The sequence below is a fragment of the Rhinoderma darwinii genome, chromosome 13 (genome assembly GCF_050947455.1).
Source record: "Rhinoderma darwinii isolate aRhiDar2 chromosome 13, aRhiDar2.hap1, whole genome shotgun sequence".
Classification (NCBI taxonomy): Eukaryota; Metazoa; Chordata; class Amphibia; order Anura; family Rhinodermatidae; genus Rhinoderma; species Rhinoderma darwinii.
Window position 1 is genome coordinate 33,257,617 of NC_134699.1, and position 11,428 is coordinate 33,269,044.

Below are 11,428 nucleotides of genomic sequence, written 5' to 3' on the forward strand. Positions count from 1 at the left end.
GCAGTCACTCTTTAATGGAACTTGCAGAAATCCATACACCTGCTGCAGAATCAACTACGTTCAGATGAATGCAACTGATTTTCAGTGTGCCGCGTGTAAATTCACCCCTTCTCTAACCAGCTTTAACAGGTTGTTGTTTTTTATGCAGTTTTCACTCTTTGATTGACTATAGGATTAAACAAAACGTAGTGGATTTATGAAAAAAAATTACGCAATGAATGAAATATTAAAGTCATAAATAATTTTTATTGATTTAATCAAAGGCTGAAAAGTTGTATGGAATAAGCCTTCTTCTGCAGATGGTCCTTACTCAGTTGGAAGGTCAGATCGTATAAGTCCACCCACCTTGGTACAGATCTGGTTATTTTATAATTTTATGGAAGGCTGAGATGGTGTTTGGAATAAGCCTTCTTCTGCAGATGGTCCTTACTCAGTTGGAAGGTCAGATAGTATAAGTCCTCCCACCTTGGTACAGATCTGGTTATTTTATAATTTTATGGAATTCTGAGATGGTGTTTGGAATAAGCCTTCTTCTGCAGATGGTCCTTGCATGCTTGGAAGGTCAGATCGTATAAGTCCACCCACCTTGGTACAGATCTGGTTATTTTATAATTTTATGGAATTCTGAGATGGTGTTTGGAATAAGCCTTCTTCTGCAGATGGTCCTTGCATGCTTGGAAGGTCAGATAGTATAAGTCCTCCCACCTTGGTACAGATCTGGTTATTTTATAATTTTATGGAAGGCTGAGATGGTGTTTGGAATAAGCCTTCTTCTGCAGATGGGCCTTGCATGCTTGGAAGGTAAGATGATATCATTCCTTCCTCTTTGGTACATCTCTAGCTGTTTTGATGATAATATTATGGAAGGCTGAAGAGATGTTTGAATAAAGCCTTCTTCTGCAGATGGTCCTTGCATGTTTGGAAGGTCTGATGGAGCTAGTCCTTCCTCCTTAGTACAGTGGTAGACTTGCTGTACTTACTCCAGGGCGCTACATGGTTCTCGAGGAACGGCGGCAGCTAACAAGCGCACAGCCTCCTCCAATGGTACGAGCAGCCCTGGACAATCCACGCCGGCACGATGATAATATCCGGCGTATAATAGAACCTTTGAAAAAAATTGAAAATAAAGTAAGTTATGGACATAATATAAAAAAGCAGCATCGTAGGAATATCAGGTGTACAGAACAGAATGGCCACTGTCTATTTCCTTATCTTGCACCTGCATTTCGTAGTTGGGACTGCTATTAGGAATATTTAATGATTATATTATATATTGTGAATTATTATTAGTGAATATCATTAAGGGTATGTTCCAACATGGCATATTTGCTGCGGACATTCCCTGCAGCAAATTCGCAGTGGAAATATGCCTTTCATCTTCATCTGCCTATGTCTGGCCATATTTAGGGCTGAGCTGCCTTTCTAGCAAGCAAATGTGCTCAAAATGGTGGTTTTTCCACTTCCTCCTTTAAATGATATAATTTCCAGTTCTCGGATCTCAATCCACACTGAAAATCTGCATCAAATCCACAACACATATAACACATGGAATTCATTGCAGATTTTTTTTCTCCATTGAAGTCAATGTAGAATTTGTACAATAAATCCACAGTAAATCAATGAAACGAATAAGCATGCTGCGAAATTAAATATCCGCTCCGCAGCCTCTTTTCCGCACTCATTTTTTTTGGTACCGTATGTACTATATATTTTAAATTCCTGTTTATTTCCGTGAAATTACACTCTGCTGTGGATTCCGGCTGCGGAGTGTACACAGTGGAAATTCGCAGCAAATCCACCGTCAAGAATGTCACCTAAAGATCATGTCCTCTATTGCTGGCCTCTTACCTCTCGTTCTCCGTTCTCCTTGCTCTCTGTCATTTTTTTGTCCAGTCCGGGTAAATGTCAGTCCTTGTTTCTTCTGAGCTAGAGTAGCTTGTTATAAAATAAATAACAAAATGGCTGTAAATATAATGCAGAAGAGTAATAAAGGGCAATATACAGAATGATCTCTATAATCCAGCAACTAGGCCTCAGCGACAAATAGATGACACATTATTAGATCCCAGGCACTGCTAAATATGGATCATTCTGATTTAACAATATAGTTTATCTAAGTTCTTCTATCTTAAAGGTGTATTACATCATAAGAAACGGTGGCGTTGTACTAGGAAATGCGATCACTTCATGGACAGAGGGGGTCCAACTCTCAGAAACCCCCACCGATTATCTAAACGACGAGGCAGAAGCCCCTGTACATACCTGGCACTGTGGAGCTGGATGGTAAGTCGCTACTATCATTGTGCCTCTGCTTCTCATCATCAGCTTCAGAAGAAAATAATTGTCTCTGCCTGTTTAATAAAACATAAAATTCTGGTAAAAATGACCTCAAACCAAGATCACTGTATAATAAATATATAAGAAGGAAGTTGTAATATAAAGATGTCGTGTTCTGCCAGTATAGAATATTACTGTATAAAGCAATATGCACATTGCACACATTATATCCACAATACTAATGTTATATTCTCCATCCTACACATTATAATGGGAGGATATGAGGATAATAGTCCATTATACAGCTCCGTCCAGCTACATTCTGCTCTCAGATTCCCTGTATATCAATTGTCTATTCCTCTCTGCCAGATATACTGCACCCCAATAACTTATATTACCAAGAACCATTCTTCCCCTGAATACACAGTAATAACCCCATATTCTACTCACATGTCTGAGTCACTGACGGGAGAATCCTCTGGAGGTAACTTGGGATCCTCCATGTTATTGTCAGTCATCCTGGTTGTGTGGGTGCACAGCTAAAAACATATAGATAGTTATAATATACAGTCAGGAACTGCAGCACATATGTCCTCGTGTCTATCATTATCAAAATCACTTCTTTTATTTTCCATTTTCCTTTTCTTATCTTGAACGACAACTGCCATGATTTCATTCCTTTAGATATCCCAGGATACATTGTTATACATTGTCTAAGGTTCATAACATTATATGTATATAATACATATCGATAAGGGACCAACCAGCATGTGGTACTAAATTTCCCTGCAACAGACGCAACAATGAAAATGTATAAACAGCCAGAACTTCCCCCGACGACTAAAGTGATCGAGCGAGTGGATAAAGTTTTGCATGATGACCTTATATATATATATATATATTTATTTTATATTTTATGGGCCATTATGCAATAAATAGTTAACTGGATATTTTACGGATTTATAGACTTACTTTAGAAAACCTTTTCGTAGATGATGTGAAAGGTGCGAATACTGTGTACCCAATATCCTCGCTTGTGTCTTCCTCTTCATCTGATGCCATGAGATGATGTTTCTCAGAGTGAGCTAAAAGTCATAAATATTCCAACGTTAGCGGAGATTTTATATATTACACATCACAGACACAGTTATCATTTCTGACTGGGGGTGACAACTCCTGAGTAAGTTTGGTCAGCATTTCATAAATGTATTCCTCATCCATAAACTTGATGATAATGATGTTCTCCACTGGGTTTCCTATGAATTCCAACCATTGTCTTCATGTTGTAATGATGTTCTCCAAGGTGACAACAGATCCCAGCATTTATCTTCACCTCCACACAACAACATGGTCTAGGTAACTTACGTTCAAAATTACTGGTGTCCTCAGCCGACACAAGTTCAGGAATATATTCAGGTTGTTGACTCAGAATGCAATCAAAATTAATGTCACTCATGAATGGGTGAATTTTGACCTCATGTGCTCCTCCTGGAAAAACAAGGGAAAAGATTGATTGGATTAATATATATCCAACATTGAGCTGTTAACTGAAGGTGTAACAGTGCAGGGTACTATTCTGCTGTCTACAAGAAGAACCGTTATACAGCATTATATTTAGCGGATGAACCGGTAAGGGACAACATATGAAGTCGTGTTTCTCATAGACATGAAGTTTACGTCTTGTGACAGAGTCCTAGGTGTTATACGTCTATATTAGTACTATTTATATACTTTACCTGTCCCAAGTCTACGTGCAGGATTTTTCCTGAGCAGCTCAGTGATGAGATCTTGAGCATCAGGCGGAGGAGCTTTATTGTCAAAATTCCAAGTGACGTCATCTGTCACACAGAAAAACAAATGTTACCAACAAGTAATGGAAGTGGGAAATATCAATAATTCTTAACAATATATAGAAGGTTACATCCAAAAACACTCCCTCTAAAGATCTGATCGAAATGTATCACTTGGACTATTTCTCATTGATGCTGATCCAGCAGGAAGCTCGGACCATAATGTATTAGATTAATATATTTAGATCACACGACAGATAACATGCAGGATATATCATCCTAATGTATCTTCTACTTACCCTTGATCACAGCATTGAACACCTTCTTTGTGGTACTGCCAAAGAATGGAACAGATCCTAGCAGGAATTCATGTAGAATAATTCCCATAGCCCACCAGTCAATGGGCCTCCCATAGCCTTCCATCAGAAGCATTTCTGGAGCGATGTATTCAAGGGTGCCACAGACCTGGAAAACAATGGATGAAAGAGAAGGGGGTCAAATTAAAATATTACTTATTTGAAATATCTGCTGAATTTATTTATACATCTGCTGCTTTATAACAGACTCTATGAACTCGCCTTTCACCCCAATTATAACATCATATAACATTAGCTTTTGGTTATATGGACGTAACTCTCTTAAGGCTTAGAACCCCTATAACCTGAAGATTTAGGAACCCTGATATATATTGCACCAAAGTTATAGCTAGACGTTCCTTTACCCAAGGAAAAGATTCAGTTTACTGCCGTAGCCCCATGTCTTAATACTCCAGATATGGCAGGGCGGCTTTTTGGTACCCAACACCTGGAGCATATGTCCCACCAGCCCCGCTATCTAAGTTGCGCCCCTTCATTGTACCACACTAATATGTATGAAGGAAATAAATCTATAGATATATCAGTAAAGCAAACCTCATTATCAAGGAACTCTTTGGTGATGTCCTCCATTTGAGCCTTGTAGTTGTTGGTTGTCAGTCTCATGAGGCCGAGTTTTGATAGTCCAAAGTCGGTGACTTTTATGTGACCTGATGGTGTTATCAGCAAGCTGTCAATAAGAGAGAGAGTTGTATCTCCAAGTGATAATCCATAGACCGGCTGTTACCAAACTTTTACTTTCTTCCCTCTAGTAGAACAGAAACTTTTCACCTCCAGTTTATATAAGGACGATCACATCATAAGACATTTCTATTCATCAGAACTGTGTGACATAAGGTGTAATTGTCACCAGTATGGGCAGCTTTAGCCCTCATCCACACTAGCGGGTTTTGTTTTTTAGTATGTCTTTTAATGACTGTAAACTGAAGAACATTGGCACCTATTTGTCCCATATAAATGAATGGATCAGTCATGATTAGATATTATAACTATATAATAAGCTACAAAATAATGCTAGTGTGTACACGTCCTTAGACTAAGGCTACAGTACGACTCTAGTCTTACACTATTAGTTGCAATGTTTTATAACCCTCGTGACTTGTCTCTTGCTATATACACAGCAGTGAATGAGGGATCTAGTATGTTACTGTCACTTACTTGTCAGGCTTCAGGTCTCTGTGCACCACACCGTAGCTATGCAGGTGTTCCAGAGCAAGAACCATCTCTGCAAAATACAGACGGGCCAAGTTCACAGAAATAGGACCCCCATATTTTAATAGGGTCCCACAGTCTCCTCCTAAAGCAGAAAGGAAAAAGATGACAGGTGAATGATTTATACCAAGAAGTTGGACCACAAATGCTGCATAATGATCATCAAGCCAAGACTATGGAAAGACTAATAAAGGTCACTGGCGATTAGACAACCATTAGAAGTGATGTATAAAGAGAGGAAAGCTTTATAGATTAAGCCTATTAAGACATAGGGATGTCATAGAGGGGGTCCCCCTCTTAGGATCTCCCCTACTAGCCAGAACCACTGGAAATAGTGCACTGTCTTTGGCGGACTCAGCAGATCTATGTATTTGGTGGCTGCTCATTTACTTGAACAGGTGACATATAATACTAGATTCCCTGCAGGGGAAATCTACAAGCACCAGCAACTTTCCCATCCATAACAGCTGATCACTGGGGGTGCAGCCAGATCCCCAGCAGTTGGCTACATGCCAGCGATCCAGAATTTATTGAAGGGATTTAACCTTCTGGACAACCCCTTCTAGACAGTCATTGCTTTAGTCCATAGCTGGAATTACAGACATGACCAATGTGCACATATCTGAACATGTTTCCCCTTTTAATGTTTCCTCCATATATCCATATTAATAATGACATGTCTTACCTCCTATATACTCCATGATCATACACAGGTGACGCTGACTGGAAAAGGAGCAGACCATGTTGACTATAAATGGACTCTCTATGAACATTAAGATGTCTCTTTCAAGAAAGGCCTGTTGAAATTTTTCTGCCATGAACAGGTTCTGCTTCTCGATTTTTTTTATAGCAAATGCACGGCGGGTGTCTTTATGATGGACTAAGTGGACAGTCCTGGAGAGGAAAAACAAGTTTTATTATCAATCCTCATTCTCATCTGTAATACTAGATATTATTCCAACATAAAGCTCACCCATAAGTTCCACTGCTGATCAGTGTGGATGTCTCAAAGTGGCTCTTACAAGGCTTTCTGCCCATGTCCACGGATCTGATCAAGTTCTAAAAATGGAACAAAAAATGAAATATAAACATAAAAGCTCCAGACGCCACCAACGTGTCCCTTCTATAATATGTCCCAATAAACACTGCGGTATATGGAGAGGATATGATACATGCAGGACTCTATGCAGACATGATCTGCCTGATATATTATATCCACCATTCAGCCAGAGCGCCAAAGATTAGAGACCACCGCCATAACCTAATGGTAAATAGACGCCCGCCTCTATGATACTTACACTGGCAGATTCATCAATCTCAGGTGGTTCAGATTTTCCTTGATCATTGTTTGCCAGCACAGATGTTTCTAAAATAATGATAATATAATGAATATACATGACGTAGCTGGTCATAAATACAGAATAATAATACAATGAATATTAATAACAAGTAGAAGGCTGGAAAGAAGGCCACAAAATACAATAGCCTGGAAATGACAAGTATTCTTCATGAAATATAACATTTAGACTCTGTCTCCATGGTTACTTGGCATCGCCAGTTGCAAGAACATATGTGACCCCCTTACCTATAATCAGATCCTTGGGTAGTTCTTGGTGACTGGTATTTGGCTCAGTAGAATCAGTTGTTTCATTTTGTTCCTCTTTGGCTCGGCCTTCTGGTGTTTCCTGTAGAAGATTTAGAATTATTAGGTGTAAAAGTTCACAAACATTAAATACCTGTCAATTTGCCTGTATTCTGGTCTATAGAATATAATACAAATGTAATTTGCCAAAAGCAAATTCCTGACAAATCAAATAAATCGGCAAAACTGAATTAATATATCTCTAATTTTTGGGATATGAGGAGCTGCATTGTTCTACTATTGGAGTGCTCCCAGTTATGAATGAACCAATTATGAGAATTTCTATATATTTTAGGAGATTACAATTATATAATATACAAGTATTTCATATATACATGAACTAGATGTACTATTATATCATATGACGTCATGTATATAGTGGCTGATCCTAGGACATGTGATATAGAAGATGATAGATCCTTACCAGGCAGTTCAATGAGTGAGGTAGACGAGGAATTACACACAGGACTTTCTCGGCCAGTTCTTTGATGAAGGACAATTCTTCATGTTCTGATTTTTCTCCTGCCTATAAATAAAATACAAATAGAAGGTGAAACACATCAGCGTTTTATCATTTACTATGTGAAGAGAAGCAGAAGATTTGGAGCTATGAGCAGACATAGATTTATACCAACATTTTCTGTATTTTTCACTTAGTTCACTTAATAAATTTGGTGTCAAATTTGCCTCCTTGAAGACCATGCCCACATTTTTGTTATTTTTTAATTTAGTGAGTCACAAGAAAAGTCGCAAATTTTACCTCTAACTTGTCGTAAGTCACCGTTTTACCCCGAAAACTGAAGTAAAATGCTTAGTAAATGTGTGAAAACTAGAGCTACAACCCTTCTGAAGATATGTTACAGATTTGTGGTGGACATTGACTATAATAAATAAGTAGTACATTTGTAAGGGCCCATTCTAAGTTTTGTTTAGGGGCCCTATGATTTCTGTGTCCGCTCCTGTCTGGAGATATATAAAGGCGTCTCTATTCTAAGTTGTTTTTTATCCACTCCACTACATGTCACTTACATGCTCAGAAATATCTGCTTTATTTCCTCTACATTTTATTTTTGGGTTATATAAATTTGCTTTCTATGACATTTTGCTCTAATGACAATAAATACGTGTAAATTAATTTCTCTGACTATTATTCTCATGTATTGTTTACTTTACATTTCGTGCTGAGTCTCTGCTATTTACCTGTTGTAATAACGTCTCTATGTTCTGCTGTAGATCCTCGAGGTATGTTTCGGTTATTAGGCCTCGTTGGTGTTTAGCGAGGCAGTCTCGGGACAGCTCCACAACCAGCCGGTGAGTGAAGCTGAGCACGCCATCGGGTAGTGGAAGCATGGCGTCAGGGGAGTAGCTGGTAATAATCCCCTGTAGATGTGCTTCCATTTTAGTCTTGTCCAGTGGTAATCTGGCAATTTTCGGTAAAAGTAATCGCTGATAATCAGTAACGCGCTACCAGTGTATCCACAGCTGGCAACATTAACATACTGACAGCGAATGGAGGGCAGATGGAACTTTTCAAGACCAGTGATGTCATAATAGAGGATTATGATGTTTGATGACCAGTGATGTCAAGGAAGACTGTGATACAAGCTCCAAGGAATATCTGTACTTAACCCTTTCTTGACTGAGGTATTTTTGGAACGGTTTTCCAGTTTTTTTTGCACATACTGATTTAAAGCCTATAACTTGTTCATTTTTCAGACTAGTAAAGATATTATTCAATTTTTTTGCTTTGGTACATAGGGTTATGATAAAAAAAAATTGTTTTGTACCATGTGTGCCTTTTTTTAAAATAAATATATACCATGTGAAGCAAAATTTTGTGGTAATGTGAGTAAAATTTTTCTATCAAATCATAGATGTGCCTGAATCCACTGTGAAAGTTGAGTAGCCTCATGCCTGACCAGTACCAACATGGGGGACTGCCTTGGAATACTAGGTGCCGTAGACTTACTATGTGACATAAGAGATTGTAGACAATGGATCTTCTTGGGCTTTTTTGTAAATTTTGTGAATGAGTGATATGATATGAATCTTCTTTGGAGAGTATGAATAAAAAAAATGGTTGCAATAACTGACGTATTATTAATATGTTTTTTGTACATGGGTGTGTGTGTGTATATACAGTGAAGGAAATAAGTATTTGATCCCTTGCTGATTTTGTAAGTTTGCCCAGTGTCAAAGACATGAACAGCCTAGAATTTTTAGGCTAGGTTACTTTTACCAGTGAGAGATAGATTATATAAGAAAAAAAAAAGAAAATCACATAGTCAAAATTATATATATTTATTTGCATTGTGCACAGAGAAATAAGTATTTGATCCCCTACCAACCATTAAGAGTTCAGCCTCCTCCAGACCAGTTACACGCTCCAAATCAACTTGGTCTTAAATGGTCACCTGTATAAAAGACTCCTGTCCACAGACTCAATTAATCAGTCTGACTCTAACCTCTACAACATGGGCAAGACCAAAGAGCTTTCTAAGGATGTCAGGGACAAGATCATAGACCTGCACAAGGCTGGAATGGGCTACAAAACCATAAGTAAGATGCTGGGTGAGAAGGAGACAACTGTTGGTGCAATAGTAAGAAAATGGAAGACATACAAAATGACTGTCAATCGACATCGATCTGGGGCTCCATGCAAAATCTCACCTCGTGGGGTATCCTTGCTCCTGAGGAAGGTGAGAGCTCATCCGAAAACTACACGGGGGGAACTTGTTAATGATCTCAAGGCAGCTGGGACCACAGTCACCAAGAAAACCATTGGTAACACATTACGCCGTAATGGATTAAAATCCTGCAGTGCCCACAAGGTCCCCCTGCTCAAGAAGGCACATGTACAGGCCCATCTGAAGTTTGCAAATGAACATCTGGATGATTCTGAGAGTGATTGGGAGAAGGTGCTGTGGTCAGTTGAGACTAAAATTGAGCTCTTTGGCATTAACTCAACTCGCAATGTTTGGAGGAAGAGAAATGCTGCCTATGACCCAAAGAACACCGTCCCCACTGTCAAGCATGGAGGTGGAAACATTATGTTTTTTTTGATCACTTTTTATCCTATTTTTTGAGAGGCAAGGTGACCAAAAAACAGCAATTCTGGCATAGTTTTTTTAGGTATTTTTTTTTATACAGCGTTCACCATGAGTTATAAATGACATGTTATCTTTATTCTGCGGGTCAGTACGATTCCGGCGATACCTAATTTATGGCACTTTTTTATGTTTTACAACTTTTTTCTGTCGCCAAGTTGTGAGAACTATAACATTTTAATTTTTTCGTCGACGGAGCTGTATGAGGGCTTGTTTTTTGCGAGACGAGCTATAGTTTTTATAAGCACCATTTTTGGATACATGCGACTTTTTGATCACTTTTTATTTTAATTTTTGGAGGGCAAAGTGACCAAAAAACTGAAATTCTGGCATTATTTTATACGGTTTTATTTATACGCCGTTCACTGCGTGGCATAAATAACATAATATTTGTATAGTTTAGGACGTTACGGTCGCGGCGATACCAAATATGTATGTATTATTTATTTTTTCAATAATAAAGGACTTGACTCTGAGCAAGAGTGGACCAGTGCACTCACGTTCATAGCAAAGCACTTGAAATGCACTCTTCATTATGAATCAGGGATGAAGACGATACTTCGTTGGTATTACACGCCAGATAAACTTCAACGCATATATCCAAATGCTTCTCACTACTGTTGGAGGAACTGTGGAGGTAGAGGATCTTTGATACATATTTTATGGACCTGTCCACTACTCCAAAGCATATGGAAGTCCTCATTCCAATTACTGTCAGATATCATAGGGATTACAATAATTCCCTCCCCTTCACTAGCTTTACTTTTTTTAAACATTAAAGATATTCCGAGAGAATTTAGAATAATAGCCGCACATATCTTTATTGAGACCAAATTAGCAATAACCCGGTATTGGAAAAGCATAACATTACCCTCAATTACAGAAATTATCGCACGTGTCAACAGCACATGCTCGCATGAGAAGATGATGGCACACAAGAACCATTCAATAGCTCAATATGAGACAGAGTGGGATCCGTGGTTACATAGCATGCACAACCTTATTTCTTAAAGAGGAAATACAAAT

General features: G+C 38.5%; 1 protein-coding gene across 1 annotated transcript; it reads right to left on the reverse strand.

Moving 5' to 3' along the window:
• Positions 1–270: 270 nt before the first annotated feature.
• LOC142665463 (microtubule-associated serine/threonine-protein kinase 4-like) lies at positions 271–8,764 on the reverse strand. The gene is made up of 16 exons (XM_075845168.1): positions 8,496–8,764; positions 7,720–7,821; positions 7,239–7,338; positions 6,952–7,019; positions 6,627–6,712; positions 6,339–6,547; positions 5,600–5,738; positions 4,979–5,111; positions 4,367–4,532; positions 4,014–4,115; positions 3,643–3,765; positions 3,250–3,362; positions 2,728–2,816; positions 2,263–2,351; positions 1,849–1,935; positions 271–1,105 (listed from the first exon to the last, which is right to left on the reverse strand). Exons 1-16 carry the CDS (start codon positions 8,691–8,693, stop codon positions 990–992), a joined length of 1,920 nt encoding a protein of 639 aa, XP_075701283.1. The 5' UTR covers positions 8,694–8,764; the 3' UTR covers positions 271–989.
• Between the last annotated feature and the right edge of the window lie 2,664 nt (positions 8,765–11,428).

What these genes read in the sequence shown, in the direction of transcription:
- LOC142665463 (XM_075845168.1), bottom strand. Translation starts at nt 8,693, where the DNA reads ATGGAAGCACATCTACAGGGGATTATTACCAGCTACTCCCCTGACGCC. An exon ending in AGATTGATGAATCTGCCAGT is followed by an intron (nt 6,713 to 6,951) that starts GTAAGTATCATA and finishes TTCCATTTTTAG; the next exon opens with AACTTGATCAGATCCGTGGA. An exon ending in AGAGACCTGAAGCCTGACAA is followed by an intron (nt 5,112 to 5,599) that starts GTAAGTGACAGT and finishes TCTTATTGACAG; the next exon opens with CTTGCTGATAACACCATCAG.